Source organism: Peromyscus maniculatus, chromosome 21 (genome assembly GCF_049852395.1).
Source record: "Peromyscus maniculatus bairdii isolate BWxNUB_F1_BW_parent chromosome 21, HU_Pman_BW_mat_3.1, whole genome shotgun sequence".
In the NCBI taxonomy this organism is placed as follows: Eukaryota; Metazoa; Chordata; class Mammalia; order Rodentia; family Cricetidae; genus Peromyscus; species Peromyscus maniculatus.
Genome location: NC_134872.1, coordinates 45043705 through 45061573, shown reverse-complemented (window position 1 = coordinate 45061573; position 17869 = coordinate 45043705). Strand labels below are relative to the sequence as shown.

Here is a 17869-nt window from a genome sequence, read left to right as displayed (position 1 = left end):
TCGCTGGACGTGTCTTACTTTCTGAAGCTCTTCTTCGGGAAGCCCACACCTCTTGGGTGTACACTTATTCCCCTGTTGGATGCCTTTCTTTAATGTATCTCTTGACCTCCACCTCTGCCTGATTAGTCCTGAAACTCTTTTCGGCGTCGATGCCCCTAAAGGTCTAACAGAATGCCTCAGACTGCTGAGGGTGGCAGCATGGAGCTGGGTCTCTGCCCCTCCGCTGCTGGCAAAGGGGCATGACGTCTCCAGAGCACTACCAGAGGTCCTGGTTGTAGACACTGTCCATAAAGGACAGTTGTGATCACTGCAGTTTTTACCAGCCGTCCATCTTTTCAGCTCAACAATGAAAATCACCACGATTGCTGAGGGTGTGGGGGGTGTGGGGGGCAGATAGTCAGTTCAGTCTTCTCAGATTGCTATTACAAAATGCCAGGGTCTAAGTGGCTCAAAGGGTTGGTTGGGTTGGTTGGTGGCTGGTTTTTCTGGTATTGGGGCACAACCAGGATCCTGTGCATGCCAGGAGAACCTTCATCCACTGTCCCATGTTCCACACTCTTGTCTTTCTGTGTTTGTCACAGTTCTCAAAGATGGGAAGCTGAAGATGGAGCTGACAGTGTGGACATCTGGTAAGGGCCCCGCCCGCTCCCACAGTGGCAGGGTCGGGAATCATTCATGTTTCTTTTGCAAAATTACTAATCCCTGTCTTGAGGATTTTGCCTCATGACCTCATCACCTCCCAAAGGAGCTGTCTCCGCCACTTTAGGGGCAGAGCTCAAACTATAGCACAGAGATGTAGATCCCGCTGTGGGCTCCCTCCCTGGTGTATAGACACCTCTTTCCTGCAGTGTCCAGACATGTTCTAGTCGGGCTTCCTCTCACGAGGGCACTAGTCCCATTGTGAGGGCTCCACCCACAAGGTCTCATCCATCTAGTCACTCTCCAAGGCCCACCTCCGGGAATCAGGGCTTCATATGAATTTGGGGACACATGGCCTGAGTCTCTCCTAGCACCGCCCCAGGACTTCTGGTTTCTGTTGGTTTGTCTTTGCAGTGATAGAAATGCCAGAAGAATCCTCCCCTCCCCTCGCCCCAGTGAGCACAGCCAAGGGTCCAGTAGCTCCAGGACACAGCTACAAGGCAGGTAAGGACCTCCTCCCCTAACACTGTGACAGCCTCCGCCGTGGGCAGAGTGAGGCCTAAGGGCTGCACCCACAACCCACAACCCAAGGGGCCCCTTGTTGTAGTGGGAAGTTTCTCCAGTCCCACCAGCCCCAAGGTCTGGACAAATCTCCCCTACCCGTGGTCCCACAGTCACTTATAAAATAATTACTCAGAGGCTTATATTAATTACAAACTATATGGCCTATGGCTTCAGCTTCTTGCTAGTTAGCTCTTTCATCTTAAGTTAACCCATTCCTATTAATCTATATGTTGCCACATGGCCGTGGCATTACCGGTCTGCTGGCATCTTGTAGCTCCTGTGGCGGTGGGCTGGCATCTCTCCCGACTCCGCCCTTCTTCTCTCTATCTCTGCTTGGATTTCCCACGTGGCTGTAAGCTTTCTTGCCATAGGCCCAAACAGCTTTATTTATTATCTAGTGGGAGCCACACATATTCACAGCACACAGAAAGACATCCCACAGCCCCTTGTCTAATTGCTGTATGCAGTACCTGGGACTGACCCCTGCCCCGGAACCTGGGAAGTCCCCCAAATCTTCTCTTGCATTCTGACTCTCAAAACTGGAGGAATTTTTCCCCAAAGCTCCAAGGCCCTCCATCTCCTGGTATATGTATAAGATGCACCAGATGTGGTGGTATGCACCTTTGGTCCCAGCACTTGGGGGACAGAGGCAGGTGGATCTCTGAGTTTAAGGCCAGCCTGGTCTACATAGTAGGAATATGTAAATAAATAAATAAATAAATAAATAAATAAATAAATAAATAAATAATTTTTTTTTTTTTAAAAAAAGGCCAGTTAGGACAGTTGTGCCAGAGCCCTCTGCCCCACTACCAAAGAGAGCTGACCAGCCTCCCCAGGAGGCTAGGGCCCTGATTCGGGTGACATGTCACCATCACTCATCCCAGGCTTACTCACACTAACTTCTCCTCTGGCGCTCAACATCGCTTTGACATCTTGATGATGTCTCCCCTGTACACACACTGCTGACAAGGCGTAGACTTTGCCCCCAAGGCAGAGACTGCTATTCTGTCTCTTTCAGATCACAACCATATTTAGCCAAAGTGCCACCATTAATAAACCACATTTCCCAGCATCCTTTGCAACCATGAGGCCAATGAAATTTGTAAGCAGAAGAGCTATGTGAGAATTCCAGAAATTCTCCCGATAAAAGGAGGGATACTGGCCCCTCCCCCTTTCTTCACCTGGCTTTGCCCAGTCTTGTGTCCAGAGCTGTTCGGCTGTGTAACGGTGGCTCTGGGCCCCAGCGGGGAGAGGAAGCTCCTGGAGCAAAGGCCCCAAGACTGGCAGGAATCAGTTTACTGAAGTAGCAGAAAGAAAGCTGGGAAGTGAACCAGAGTCAGAGCACCGGGGACCCAGGAAGCCAGGGCACAGGGTTTGAATTCTATTCCGGGAGGGACACGAAGGGGGATTAGTGGCACAGTGAAGAGTTGTTGAGGCCTTCACACAGAGGAAGTGGAAAGCTGGAAGGTCAGACGAAAACCAAGTGACCAAAACCAGAAAAGCAGGCTCAGTGGGTGAAGGACACAGGCTACCCAGGTCTGATGGCCTGAGCTTGACCCCCAGGACTCATGGTAGGAAAGAACCTTCTGCCACAAATTGTCCTCTAACTACAGAGAGAGAGAGAGACAGACAGACAGATACACACACAGAGATAGACAGACATACACACAGAGACAGAGACAGACAGACAGACACACATACACACAGAGACAGACAGACACGCACACGCACAGACATATAGACACACACATACACACACACTCACACACACATATTTTAATCTTTAAAAAACAAAGTTAAGTAAGGTAGGAAATCACTTTGGGGAGGCTACATCCAGATATAAGGTGCAGCGACTTGTGACATTGTGACTGGTGTTTGTCCTCAGCATCTCCGAAAAGCAGATATCATCCATCCCTCTCACGGGAGACAGCCAGACAGATTCCGACATCCTGGCATTCATCAAGGCCAGACAGAGCGTGCTGCAGAAGAAATGTAAGTACACATCCCCTGGAACCCCTCCAGGGCCCGACTGTCCCCACTCTTCTGTCCCACACTTGGGGGGGGGGGCATGCTGCAGCTACCCGGAAGCTGCAGAAGAAGGAGGCATCTCTTGTGCTCCGGCACCCACAGCAGCAGCCTCAGCCACCTCACGAGAGCTGAGCCCTGCTTCCCCAGGTCCCAGGGGCAGGTATGTGAGTGGGTGACCTGGGTGCTCCTGCTGCAGCTGGCCAGCCTCCTCCCTGTTCCAGACCTTGGCTTTGTTCTCTGTCACCTGAAGACATCTCTCTCCCTGCACAGCCTTCTCTAAACAGGAAGAGCCGAGGGCGTTCGGTAATTTATTGAGACCCTGGCTAGAAACGTCATTCTCCTCAGAGCATAGTTCTTGCCAAGGAGCTATGGATGTAAACACCACTTGAAGGCCCAGGGCTGGGGACACTGTCAGTCGTGAAGGAAATACCTGTCCCACAGCAGGAAGAGCAGAAGGCCCCTCCTGGCCTTTCTCACTGGCCTGCTTGCTTGGCAGCTAACCATCTCTACTGCGGACAAGCCTCTTCCATTCCGACACCCACAGGAACAGGGCGAGACCGACTACCTTACACTTGCATTTAGTCTCAGCCTCACCCCATTACTCTAAAGGTTTAACATTGTCTCGGCTTGTCCAAAGCTGCCCTCCTTGATGATATACCTCTCTGTCCATTTTCCATGGCTGTAATGAAATGTTGAAGGCTGGGTAACTTAGTAAAGAAAAGTGATTCACTTAATCCAGTTCTGGGAGTTCATGGACACACACAATAGTTACAGCAGCTCTGCTCTGTTCAGAACCTCAAGGCAGATAGGGGTAAGATGGAGGGGTCACATGGAGGGGTCACATGGTGGGGTCACATGGTGGGACAGGAACCCAGAGAGGGATTCAGGTCACATGGTGGGACAGGAACCCAGAGAGACATCCAGGGTTCAGAATTCTGCGGTGATCTAAGGACCTCCCAAAAGACCCCACCTCCTAAGGGTCCCACCTCCAGCCTCACCACATAGAGAACCAAGCCTTGTGCACAAACTCAAACCACAGACAACATAAAAGGAGAAAGTCTTGGATGTGGCTGCCACTGGCCCGGGTGGATGCCAGCCCAGCTTCTCTGTCCCCTGTCTGTGGCTTAGAAGGAATGAGTTTGCACAAGGATGGGCGGCTGGAGCTGAATGAAAACTGTCATCCTCATATCAAACAACCAGACTGTCACTGGATGCCCACGTGTGAGTGCCAGGAGCGACAGCGTGGGCCCACCAGGCAGCAGTGGTGGACAGCGCCATTTTATGTCCGGTCAGGCGTGTGTGGAGGGCAGGAGGAGGACAGCAGAGCAGAAGAATGGGCTGCTCCCCTGGGAGGGCCACCGTGCAGGGGAGAGGGCTGTGAGGGCCTCTGTGCAGGGGAGAGGGCTGTGAGGGCTGCTGTGCAGGGGAGAGGGCTGTGAGGGCCGCCGTGCAGGGGAGAGGGCTGTGAGGGCTGCTGTGCAGGGGAGGGGGCTGTGAGGGCCTCTGTGCAGGGGAGAGGGCTGGGAGGGCCGCTGTGCAGGGGAGGGGGCTGTGAGGGCCTCTGTGCAGGGGAGAGGGCTGGGAGGGCCTCTGTGCAGGGGAGAGGGCTGTGAGGGCCGCTGTGCAGGGGAGGGGGCTGTGAGGGCCTCTGTGCAGGGGAGGGGGCTGTGAGGGCCTCTGTGCAGGGGAGAGGGCTGGGAGGGCCTCTGTGCAGGGGAGAGGGCTGTGAGGGCCGCTGTGCAGGGGAGGGGGCTGTGAGGGCCTCTGTGCAGGGGAGGGGGCTGTGAGGGCCTCTGTGCAGGGGAGAGGGCTGGGAGGGCCTCTGTGCAGGGGAGGGGGCTGTGAGGGCCTCTGTGCAGGGGAGGGGGCTGTGAGGGCCTCTGTGCAGGGGAGAGGGCTGGGAGGGCCTCTGTGCAGGGGAGAGGGCTGTGAGGGCCGCTGTGCAGGGGAGGGGGCTGTGAGGGCCTCTGTGCAGGGGAGAGGGCTGCGAGGGCCACTGTCTAGGGGAGAGGGCTGTGAGGGCCTCTGTGCAGGGGAGAGGGCTGGGAGGGCCTCTGTGCAGGGGAGAGGGCTGTGAGGGCCGCTGTGCAGGGGAGGGGGCTGTGAGGGCCTCTGTGCAGGGGAGAGGGCTGCGAGGGCCACTGTCTAGGGGAGAGGGCTGGGAGGGCCTCTGTGCAGGGGAGAGGGCTGCGAGGGCCGCTGTGCAGGGGAGAGGGCTGGGAGGACTGCTGTGCAGGGGAGGGGGCTGCGAGGGCTGCTGTGCAGGGGAGAGGGCTGGGAGGGCCGCTGTGCAGGGGAGAGGGCTGTGAGGGCAGCTGTGCAGGGGAGAGGGCTGTGAGGGCCTCTGTGCAGGGGAGAGGGCTGTGAGGGCCGCTGTGCAGGGGAGAGGGCTGCTGTGCAGGGGAGGGAGCTGCGAGGGCCGCTGTGCAGGGGAGGGGGCTGTGAGGGCCGCTGTGCAGGGGAGGGGGCTGGGACAACTGAAGGGGCCACAATGAGGCTGTGCTGCTAAGTGCAGACTGAAGATGAGGTGGTCTGTGGACAGAAATGTTGTCATCCGAATAACAAGTTCGTGGTGTGATGGGAGAGGAGTGTGTCCGTCACCTTTCTGTTGATGTGACAAAACACCGGGGTGACCATCTCTAAGGAGGGAGTTCTCGGGCCCGTGGTGTCAGAACTGTCCGTCTATGGTGGCAGGAAGGACAGAGAAGAAGAGCTCACAGGATGGAGCCGGGAAGCGGGCAGAAGGATGAAAAGGCTTTCTCCATTTCCCCCGTTTGTCCTGTCTGGACCCCTAGCCCACTGGATGGAGCCGTCTCCATTCAGGGTCACTCTTCCCCGCTTTCTAGTCCTCCCTGAAAATGCCACACCCCCAGAAATGGGGTTTACTGACTTCCTAGGCACTTTTCAATCCAATCAAGTTAACTGCCACAGGGGGACCAGAAACCTCCCTGAGGAGGTGAGAGGGGATGATGTGCAGAGGACACAGAGGGGAAGGAAGGGCCCTTTACAGCCCTCCCCATGATAAAAACCATCACTCCTCCCCTCAAGAGCACACAAGTAAGCAATATTTTTAAGTTGTGTACTTTCGTAATAAGAGAGGTAAGCTCAAGGCTGGTGTCACAGTGGCGTTTCCTGCCGGCACTGTCCCCAACAGTCCAGACGGCCACAACAAGCCTGAGCACTTTACTTTCTGTTTGTTCAAGACAGGGTTTCTCTTGGTAGCCAGGTAGCCTTGGCTGTCCTGGAACTCACTCTGTAGGCCAGGCTGGCCTTGAACTCAGAGATCTGCCTGCCTCTGCCTCCCTAGTGTTGGTGTTAAAGGCGTGCGCCACCACTGCCTGGCACGAGCAGTTTACTTAAGATACGTGTCAGGGCTGGGGAGATGGCCCCATCCGTGTTTGCTGGACAGACACAAGGATCCAGGTTTCACGCCCAGAACCAGTGTAGACAGCTGGGCGTGGACACACACACTCACACTCCTTTGTGCCGGGGAAGCGAAGCGGAGACAAACAGGCCCCAGGCTCTCTAGCCAGCCAGCCCAGGCTAACAAGTGAGTGTCCCTTCCCAATGGGAAACCCTGTCTCAAAAAGCAAGGTGGGGCCAGTGAGGTGTCTCATCAGGTAAAAGTACTTAGGGCTAAGCCTGATGGCTTCGATCCCCAGTCCCCATATGGTGGACTCTGAGCTCCACATGTGGGCCATAGCACACACTCTAAGTTCATTAATTAACCCAAAAATAGATGGATGGCATCTGAGTAACAATACCCAAGATTGAACGCATGCATGCACGCACGCACAGGCTAGTCAGCACTAATGAAGGTTTTCATTTACAGTACTGCACTGTATGCTCTTGACACACTATAAGGCACACAGAGGCAAGATTTGGACCCCTGTTCTGACAAATGGGGGATCCGAGGCTTGCTACAGTTGAGGGCGCCGCCCTACGCTGTTCAGCTAAGGAGGCAAAGCCCGAGTGTTCTCTCCACCGAGCCCACACTGCCTTGAAAGCCACAGCCAGCAAGGGCTGTCCTCTCCGCTGTGCCCCTCAGCCTGGTGGGGGCAGGGGAGGACCTGGGTGGATTGGAGGGCAGAGCTAAGCCTTTCTCAGCCCTGCAGCTGGGAGTGCTATTTTCCAAACAGTCAGAAGCCTGGAAGTAATTCATCAAAACACATGCAAGTCCCACCATCCAGTTGTTATTCCCAAAGGAAAAAAAAAACCTCCTGGTTTCTTAGTGACCGTGCAGACTCGGGGGAAGCCATGGAGAGGGGGACATGGGGGGGGGCATTTCCCCCAGGTCAGAGCCAAAGGGCCAGCAGGCTTAACCTGTCCCGACACAGCAGATGGCCCAGGGCCCACTGTGTAGCATTGTGTGTGAAGCCCACTTATCAGGCCCGCTGTCAGGCAAACAGCAGCCAGGCCGGCACCCTCCCAGCCAAAGCAAACACCCTGCCCCGCCGGGGGCTCTCCGCTCTTAATCTAGCAGGCTGCCCTGCCATGGCTTCTTCCCAGCACTCATTACTGGGAATTTGTGACTACAGCGGGAACAGGAGGCCCAGAGAGGGCGATTTAACACAAGGCTCCCAGTTCTGAGAATGCACCAAGACCCAGGATGATCGGCTTGATTTAGGATCCAGGGAAATGCCAGAAAAATGTTTAAATTCCTGCTAGGGGCACCTGCAGACAGGTATACGTCCCCCACAGGGGCGTTCGTCATCCATGGAGTCAAATCCGCCCTTACACTGCCGAGCCTGGGTTGAACATCTGAGGGAATGAGGCTGGCCCCTTTCCACGGGCCCTTTTATAATCTTCCTTAATCCTCGAGTTTGGAAGTGTTCCCATCTGCAAGTCCCTTGGAGTGACCCATAACCACAAGTCCCCCTTCTCCAGAGCTGCCAGGAAAAGGCTCTTCCACCAAACCTCCAACTCCTGCTTAAGAGCCCTTCCGGGGTCAGAGGGAGGGGTGGGAGGGAAGGGGGAGAAAGAGCAGCTCTCAGAGGATTAGGAAGGACAAGGCCTCAGATGAAGCCATCTCTGCCATCTGTGGCCTTGAACAGGTCATGCTGTGACCCCTGTGTGTCATAGCAGCCACCCTCACCTGTCAGTGCGTCTCTTCAGAGCTAAAGTCTCTCATAATGCACTGAGCACCAGAGTTGGCACCAGGCACTGTGCCCCTGGTGATGAGACCTGGCCCCATTTAGTGGTAGTCTGTGGTGAGACCCTCCATTCCAGGCTACGCCGCCACCCCTGCCACCCCCCCCCAGCTCCATCACTACCCCAGACACAGTGAGTGCAGCCGAAGTGGCACCAGAGGCCGCGTGGTGGGCCCTTCCCATGAGGAGCCACGTCCCAGAGTGCTGTGCTCTCAGCTCTGCTGTGAGTACCCCCTCTTCAACCCTCCTGGGCACGGCTGCTTGCTGATCTAGGGGAGCTAGGACATTTGAGGTGGGAGCTGGCTCACACTGCCTTCCGTCTTCCAGGACAGCCTTAAGTAATCCTAACCCAGGCTTCTCAATAATGTAGAGGAAACGTCAGGCATGAGGTCTGAGCTGGTCCCAGCTCTCACCCCACCTGTCCTTGGCCTGGGGAGAGGAAACTGGGCAGCCCAGCCCTGGCTGTGTACTAGACTCACCGTGTACTAGAATTACCGGGCCACCCACAGAGATTCCAATCCCATGGGGGTCTGTGGCGTGGCCTGTGGTGTCTAAAAGGCCTGGGAGCTGAGCATTTAACTTTTGTAAGCTAAGATGCGTCCTGACTTCCTTCCTGTCCTGCAGTTGGGTTGGGACGGGTCTGGATATGTGAAAAGGGAGCCAGAGAGATGGTTCAGCTGGTAAGCGTGCCAAGCCTGATGGCCTGGGGTCCATTTCCAGCATCTGTGTGATAAAAGGAAAAATAACAGTGGCCACAGATTGTCTTTGTCCTCTACACGCAGGCCATGGCATGTAGGCTATAAATAAATACAAAAATAAATAAACATTTTGGAAGACTATGTTAAAGGGGGCACCTCTGCTGGGTTTCACGGTGTGGCCTGGCGCACGGCGCTGCCCTGCAGGTACAAGCTGTGCTGTTTGACCCTCTGCCCCCCACGTCCAGGGGGCCGTGGTCACCCTTCTGCCTCGGCAGTGCCACACTGACAGCCCACCGTCCCCACTCCCAGCTGGCTGCAGCTTCGTCTCCACCACGCTCTCACTGACCTCCCCTCAGCCTCCCTGCCCACTGAAACTTTTCAAAATGCTGTGTTCATCACTGCACCCAAAAGACCCAGCAGTTTCCTCTTGTACCTACCTTATTATCCAGACTTTAGGCACATGAACTAGGAATTCATACCATGCTCACACTTTCGTGTGCATGGACGTAAGGATCCTGTCCAACCCAGACTTAAAGCTGTATGCCTAGGGTGGAACCCAAGACTACATCCTTTTGTTGTTGTTGTTGTTGTTGTTGTTGTTGTTTTCCAAGGCAGGGTTTCTCTGTGTAGCTTTGTGCCTTTCCTGGAACTCACTTTGTAGACAAGGCTGGCCTCAAACTCACAGAGATCTGACTGCCTCTGCCTTCTGGGTGCTGGGATCAAAGGCGTGCGCCGCCGCCGCCGCCGCCGCCGCCGCCGCCGCCACCGCCGCCACCCGGCCATCCTTTTAAAGACTTATTTTAACTCCCTCCCCCCTTCTGTGTGTGTGTGTGTGTGTGTGTGTGTGTGTGTGTGTTTATGTGAAGTAGAGGCACCGGTGGAAACCATGGGGTTGGAATGAGTGCAGGTCTGCCGAGGATGATACCTTAGGCAAGAGGAAAGGAAGTATTTATTTCCTGCAGAGCCTGGGAGGCAGTGTTCAGAGATGAGGGTGTGGCCAGCCCCCCAGTGCCTGTCAGTCCTGAGAAAATCCCCACCCCAAGCTAACCATCACCCTGTCTTCTTTCAGGCCTGGGAAGCAACTGACTTTCTAATGGGATTCCAACCGTGTCCTGCAAATGGAATGACTGATGTGAAGACAAAGACCCTGCCCCTCACTGTGACCTCAGATACAACATAAAGCCACCCCAGAGCAGCTGGCGAATGTGAGGCCAGAGGAGGAGAGCTGTACTTGGAGGACGTGTCTGGGCGAGCACCAGAGAGGACTTGTAGGGCTGTTGGATGGTCCTGACAGAGCCGCTGGAAAGGTGGCCAATGCCAAGGAGCTGAGGGCAAGGCTGGGTTGCTGCTCACTGTCACGTTTATGAGAGACTTGGTGATGGTGCAGTACATCATCATAGTGTACAGACTGGGGACATTCCAGGCGGCACAACATAGGAGGATAATAATCCATTTTTTCTAGCTATTTGCCAGCCACCACCCTAGTCTACCCCTGGCTTAGAAGCCCAGGAATGCCCATGGCAGGCCAGGCAGGGCTTCGGAGCACCAGATAAGACAGTAGACTGTAGGGTACCTCAAGGGCCAGTGTCCCAGCCCAAACGCTTTGCTATCACACCCTCGCCCTGTCTGCAGGGACCCATGTGTCCTTGCAGTCTGAGGATTCACACTACCAGAGAACAGTGGCAAGCTCCCCAGAGCTCTGCCGGCATCAGGACCTTGAGCCAATACCCCACCAAGCTGTGTGGGGCTCTACAAAATTAAAGTCCAGACTCCCTGTCCCCACAGGGAGAACACAGCTACCCAGTGGTCTTGTCTCAGTGCCCCTCCCATCATTCGACAACCTGGCTCTGTGACTTGGACTCAGTGGACATGAAAGGGAGGGAACACAGTCAGCGGCAGCCTGTGTTGTGTTTCCAACCTAGCTAGAGTCGGGCAGGGCAATGGAGGTGCAGAAAGAGGCGCCCAGAAATTATGACAGCCAAATAAAAATACCTTCTGCTGGTGGTGTGTCTGTTCCATCGTCTAAGAACTCGTGATCTTGGGGAGCGGACAGGGGACGACACAGCAACATGGACTCGTTTGGGTCGATGCTGTTGACTTCTGTCATTCCTTCTCAGGTATCCCGAAGCTAGGCAGGCCTGTAGCATTCTTCTTGGTCATAGCCTGGCTTATGCCATTAGGAGCCAGAAGCATGAAGCAGGCCAGCCTTGGCCTTCCACAACTGATTTCTTGGTCTGCAGCAGACTTTAAGATGGAAAGTGCTGGGACAACCAGAACCTGTTGTCTAGGTCCTCCCTGTGACCCTAGCACAGAGCCAGTTCTTACCAAACAGTGCCCCCTCGTGACTGTCAGTGATCCCGGAACACATCTTCTAGAGCTTGCTAAGGTCTGTTGACTCTCACTCTCCTGCTGAGAGGTTATCTCCTGGATCCAAAGGCTTTATTGGCTGAGGTGTGTGGTATAGCCTCACACAGGGTATGAAACAGTCACCCAACCTGGAGAGGGAGTAAAGAAGAGAAGAACACACCAGCCAAGGAACCCAGGCCTACAGGGCATTGGCAGTCAACCTTGGGGGAGCCTCCTTAAAATCCACCTTAAATCTCTCAGTGGGTGCTGGGGCTTTGGTGTGGACCCACACTGGACCACAGTGTACCTTCCCCCAAAGAGTCTCTGCAAATGGGAGGAAGGGATGAAGACTTTGAAAGGACTCTCTAGCATCAGTCTGGGCTCAATGGAGCGGGGACAACAAGGAATGTCTGAGTTCAAATGTGGAGACTGAAATGTTTTCTGGTCAGTGACCCTGGTCCAATCCTAGATAGAATTCAGCTGTCTGTCATTCTCTCCACAGGCAGAGGGTTGGGTGGGAAAGTGTATTGAAAAAGGAGATTTCAGATTGCTGAGCAAGTAAAGACATCCACCACCAACTCTGATGGCCTGAGTTTGGTCCACAGGACAGACATGGAAGGAAGAGCCCTGACTCCTACAAGTTGTTCTTTGTTGCTTTTGACTAAGTCTCTATCAATCTATTTTATCAGTAAAGATTCGGAAGCCAGATCCCAGGGTGAAAACCTGCTAGCTTAGAAAGGCAGAGAAAGCGCCCAGCTCTTCCTCTGCCACCATCTCCCCAGAAAGAGAACTTTCTCCTACACTGTCTCAAACAAAAACTCCTCCAACTGGCTGTCCCTCCTTTCTACTTCCTGTGTGTCTCTCTCTCCACCCTCCTGACTTCCTCTTACACTGTTTTTTTTTTTTTCCTGTCAACTGGTTGCTTGCCCCACCTCTTGACCTAAGGTTGATTTTATTTAATCCTGTTTACAATATTCAAGCAGAAAGTTCTTGGATTAAAGGTGTGTGCTAGGGCCAAGCCACACCACAGCTAGAAGCAGGTTTTTCCAGTAAATAATGAAATCCCGGGGCTCACAGTGTGATCAAATATCCCACAGCAATTTCACCTCCATGTGCAACCTGTGACATGCATGCCCCCACACCATATGCATCACACACACACACACACACACACACACACACACACACACACACACACATACCATGTGCACACACACATACATACTGTAACAATAATTATATGAAAAAATGTAAAAGGAAAAAAGTGGTGACCTTTTAAAGGGGGATTCTAGAAATCAGATGGAGACTCTGGGACACTGAATAATATGAGAGTTCTTCTCCGCCTCCAACAGAATTTTCATCCAAAGTTTTGCCATAGACCCCACAGGGTGAGACGTCCTCCTGTTCTCTAAATGTGGGCCTAGCTCTGGCTCTGCTTTGAGACTCAGGCAGAGGCTGGACATGTGCCCGCGTGTTAGGCTTGCTCCTTTCCCTCCCGTGATGTCGTGAGATGCGCTTGATAGCCACTGTCCTTTTAGCCCATGTCCTGGAACGTAGGGAAAGCAGAACCAAGCCAGTCCAGAGACTAATGTGGAGCTCATGCCCAGCCCAGTGACGCCATGTCTTGTCATGACACAAACATTCCTTGCCATGAGCCACTGGGATGCGGGGATTTGTTCCATAGCATTATTCATGTCGATATCTAGATCATACAGACATAAAATTTTGGCACGGTGTATAGCGGCTCCAGACCTTTCCAGAGCAGTGTTCACCCCGCCCCTTTATGCTTACTGTCGAGACATTTCAGGGTCCATTGTGTCCGCTGCTGGCAGCCATGAGGCATAGCAAGACCTAATTTACTCCACTTTACATGGCCAAGACTAGGCAACACACACAAATCAATGGCTTTTCGATCCCAAATAACAGACAATATAAGACCCTGGACTTCAGAAGAGAGAGACAGATGCAGTCGTCGGCCAAAGGGGTCGAATGAAAACCCCCAAACATCACAGGCTGCCTTCAAGGCTATACACACATTGCTCACCACAACCTGAAGGTAGGCCCTGTTGCTGATGACTACAGTTGACCATGGAGATGTCAGCTGGTCAGCTGGAAGCTTCACCCCTACTGACAGGAACGTGGTCTGCATGCTGCCAGAGGACAGGAACCATCATTATCACCCCACTATGAACGCTGTGAGCTGCAACAGGACATGCCTGCCAGATACACCAGTGCAGCAGTGGCAACATGTTTGATTGGACTTAGGGCCCACTCCATGAGATGGAACCCAGACCTGACATTGCTAAGGTGGCCAAGAACCTGAGACTAGACAGGTTATAGTGGGAGAAAACCTATGCTATTATTCTACTGCAGGAGCACAGCAGTGAAGTGACTCCCAGTGACATCCTGCTATACAACAGATCAGTGCCCTGCTCAGCCCTCATCAGAAAAGCTGCTTCTTGCAATAGATGGGAACTAACAGGGACGCCCAAAATTGCGCAGTGAGAGAGGGACTTTGAAACTCTCAGTTCTTCCTTTCTTTCTTTCTTTCTTTCTTTCTTTCTTTCTTTCTTTCTTTCTTTCTTTCTTTCTTTCTTTCTTTCCTTTCTCTCTCTCTCTCTCTCTCTCTCTCTCTCTCTCTCTCTCTCTCCTTTTTCAAAACAGGCTTTTTTCTGTGTAGCCCTGGCTGTCCTGGAACTCTCTTTGTAGACCAGGATGGCCTCAAACTCACAGAGATCAGCCTGCCTCTGTCTCCTGAGTGCTGGGATTACAGGTGTGAGTCACCACTGTCTGGCTGGAGCACTCAGTTCTAAATGGAATGTCTTCATCAAACCCCTCCCCTCAAGACTGAGGGATCTGTGTAGAAGAGGAGGCAGAAAGATTGTAAAAGCCAGAAATGATGGGTGAATCTAAGGAAACAGTTGGGTAGATAAGGAGGTGGAGAGGATCTGGAAGGAATTGGAAGAGGGGGAAATCCATTGTGTGGAGAAAACACTACCCATTGAATCATTAAGGTCAAAGGAAGGACCTATCCCTGCAGGAGTCACAACCACAGTGACCAGAAAGGGGATGAGAGCCAGCAATCTGTAGCAGGCCCTATCAGAACTCTGCCCACACCCACCAGCCCTCAGAGGCTGGTCAGCTTTAGTGGACAGTGGACATCCTTCTTTCAGACCACATCTTTCTACCTGAAGGTCCTTCTGCACACAAGGGCACTCACTCACGTGCAGTACAAGGGTTGGTGCCATGGCTAATCCTGGTTGTTATCTTGACACACTTGGGAAGAATGAACTTCAGCTGAGGAACTGCCTTCCTCATTTTGCCCTAAGGACATGTCTGTGGGGGCATTTTCTTGATTTCTAATTGATGTTGGAAGGCCTAGTCCACTGTGGGTGGCACCCTCCCAAGAAGGTGGTCCTGGACTGTGTAAGAAAGATAGCTAAATGTGAGTTGAATCTGTGAACAAGCCAGTTAGACGTGTCCTTCCATGGTCTCTGCTTCAGGTTCTGTGTCCAGGTTCCTGCCTTGACTTCCCTTCCTGACAGACTGTAACCTTTGAGCTGAAATCAGCCCTGTCCTCCCCGAGCTATTTTTTGTCGTGGTATTTATCACAGCCGCAGGAAGCAGCTGAAGGAGCTGGCTTTTCTGGTGCCATCCTCTCCTGGTGAAGTGCACTGGTAGTGAGTGGGTGAGCACTGAGCTTCCTTACCCTGTGGGCAATCTGAGGCGTACTCAGTCTCCCAGGTGTCCCAGGAGGGTCAAGCCCCAAGGTCCACAGTCCCTTACTGACACACTCTTCCCTGCCTCCCTCCTGAACCCTCTGCCATGACTTCTGGGGTCACTTTCCCAGTGAACCATCTCACACCATCTCAGATCCGCTCTGAGAAAGCCCAGTGTTGGCCAAGGCATCTGTTTCAGAATTGTGGGTGTGGGTGTGTTCAAATTAACTTTTTGGTCTGGAGAAAATAAGATTCCTTCTCCATTCTTAACTGGGTTTCAGTTGAGACCCAGACTTTATGCTAAAAATAATAACACCCCACTCTTTCCAAAAGAAACAGCAGCAGTGACTGAGCAAGATTGGTGTCAAAGGGCTGGCAGATGTCTCGGCAGTTAAGAGCACTGGCTGCTCTTCCAGGGACCCAGGCTTAATTCATGGCACCCACACGGTTGCTCATAATGTCTGTTACTCTGCTCTAGGGCATCTAGCACCCTCTTCTGGCTCCAGGCATCCATGCCATGCAACACATACTGTAGACAAAACACGTATACACATTAAAATAATACAATTAATAAATCTTTTTTAAAAGATCAACACCAGATGTGGCTGATTATTTGGCTGGAGACTTCCTGGAAATCACTCCTCAGCTTCCCACGTCCTCACTGCTGATCACAGTAGGCGGGACATCCTGAGAGATCGACCTCTCAGATAGATAAAGATCCATGTAGACCTGTACCATCGCTCCACTCAGAATGTTCTCCCACAGTACCCCACTATAAGGACACCTCCAGAAGCTCCTCGCGTCCTTGCCTGCAACTCAACCCTCAGCCACTTGGTTCTATTAGGTGGCCACTTGATGGCCGCTCCTCTGTCCACCCTTTCTCCTACAGGACGTATACCTGGGAAGGCGGGCCTCATCCTCTCCCCTTGGTTCCTGCTTGGAAAAAGTGTCCATTCACTTCTGTTGAGTCATAAGGGAAGCCTATGTTGGATGGTCAGGTGGGAGGCCTGTCCCTTCCTTTATTTCAGTCAGAAGGAAGGAGGCCGGAGCCCAGTTACTCTGGATTCTCTGTCCATTGTACACAGGTTGATCTTTTTGTTTTCCTCCGGTTAGTTCAGCTTCAGACAACCCTTTATCACCCCGGATATTAGGCCTCACTCTGCCATCGGGCCTGCCAGGCCATATTACAGTTATCATTAATTGATTTTGCCCTCCCCCCTGGGGAAGCACAAATTGGCTCTGCCTGTTAGTAACAATAATTCCCTGAAAGGGGTTATAAATCATGCCTCATGTCTAGCCCTCACTCACAGAGGAGCTGTACCCACACAGGGAATGCTGGGCCAGGAGGTGGGGTGTGTGTGAGGATTCTACAGTCCAGCAAGATCTCTTTGAAACACAGCCAAAGGCTGACCGGTTACAGCAGGTACAGGACACTCAGTCTGTATGTGTGGAAGGAATGGAGAGAAGGGGGGCGGAGCTTGTGACTATTCCTGAAGGGGTGTGAACAAATGTCTGTTCACTTCAAATTGGGCATGGACTATGGACCTCAAAACTGACTCCCGGAAGTCCAGCTTGGGGCACCAATGACCAGTGAGCTGATCAGGTTACTTCAAGGATCACGGGCGACTCAAGGGCGGCTGCACAATGAGAAACTCAGCCCAGCATGGGGGGCAACCTTCAGAAGATGCACCAGGGTGGCTGTCTGCACAACTGGAAGGCATCTCCACTGAAGAGTCTCCTCCCTTGGGCAAGCATTCACTGCCATGTAGTAATCTACGGGGGGGGGGGGGGGTGACTCCTGTAACTTTCTGAGCTCCCTGAGTCTCATTGGCCCCACATCTCCAAAACTATGAGAAAAAGCCAAGCAAGAGTAAGCGGTGTGGCTTCAGCAATCCCTGAGTGTCTCGGAAAACCAGGAGCAGCAGCAGGGAGGGTTTCAGGAAGATGGCTCCTCAGCTCACAGCCTCGGTTCTTGCTCTTAATGCCAGGCAGCCATGCCCCTGCCTCACCTCACTCCAGCCATGCCGTGTGCTCTGTGTTGGGCCCTGCAGAGGAAGAGAGCTCCTGTTACTCTCTCATGTGCTTGTTCATTATTAAGGCATCACAAGAATTCCCGACCTCAGTTTTCTGTGAGATTCCACCGATATGCTCCAATGGGTCCTCCTCTCTGTGTTGGAGACGCAATGCTGGTTGTTTGTCCGAGAGGCTGGCCGCGGCAAGACAAGCGATGAGCGTGTCTGTGATGCCCGCACCCCCTTGATAGGGAAATATATATATATATATATATATATATATATATATATATATATATATGTATATATATATATATATATATATATAGAGAGAGAGAGAGAGAGAGAGAGAGAAAGAGAGACTGCAAAAGATCTGAATTAAAGGTATGTCTTCCCAATTCAAAGATTAGATTAAAATGGATCTTCACACTTCAAATTAATCAAAAAAAATCCCTCACCAGTATAGCCCACTTTTGAGTTTTATTTAATTCCAGATACAGTCAGGTTGACAACCAAGAAGAGCCACCACAGTCCCATTTCTTTTATATGAAATGTCCAGAAGAGGGGATCCTATTAGATTAGGGACAGAAAGCAGGTTCCCATAGGCTAAGGGATCCTATTAGATTAGGGTCAGAAGGCAGGTTCCCATAGGCTAAGGGATCCTATTAGATTAGGGACAGAAAGCAGGTTCCCATAGGCTAAGGGATCCATTA

At 52.6% G+C, this 17869-nt stretch overlaps 2 protein-coding genes across 4 annotated transcripts in view; both read left to right on the top strand.

Moving 5' to 3' along the window:
• Positions 1 to 11095, top strand: part of Kif6 (kinesin family member 6) — a 323542-nt gene extending 312447 nt beyond the window's left edge. For 2 of the 3 annotated variants that reach the window (XM_042265864.2, XM_076557587.1), the window contains 4 exons: positions 582 to 629; positions 1054 to 1143; positions 3089 to 3195; positions 10149 to 11095. In XM_042265864.2, coding sequence (XP_042121798.2) covers positions 582 to 629; positions 1054 to 1143; positions 3089 to 3195; positions 10149 to 10165 — 262 coding nt within the window. In that variant the 3' untranslated portion in view covers positions 10166 to 11095. The remainder of the gene's footprint in view (positions 1 to 581; positions 630 to 1053; positions 1144 to 3088; positions 3196 to 10148) is intronic. The other variant, XM_076557588.1, reaches the window with a different exon arrangement.
• Positions 11096 to 17289: 6194 nt separating this feature from the next.
• Positions 17290 to 17869, top strand: part of Kcnk16 (potassium two pore domain channel subfamily K member 16) — a 10372-nt gene continuing 9792 nt past the window's right edge. Inside the window, 1 exon segment of the mRNA XM_076557092.1 lies at positions 17290 to 17383. Within this exon segment, the coding sequence (XP_076413207.1) occupies positions 17290 to 17383 (94 nt within the window).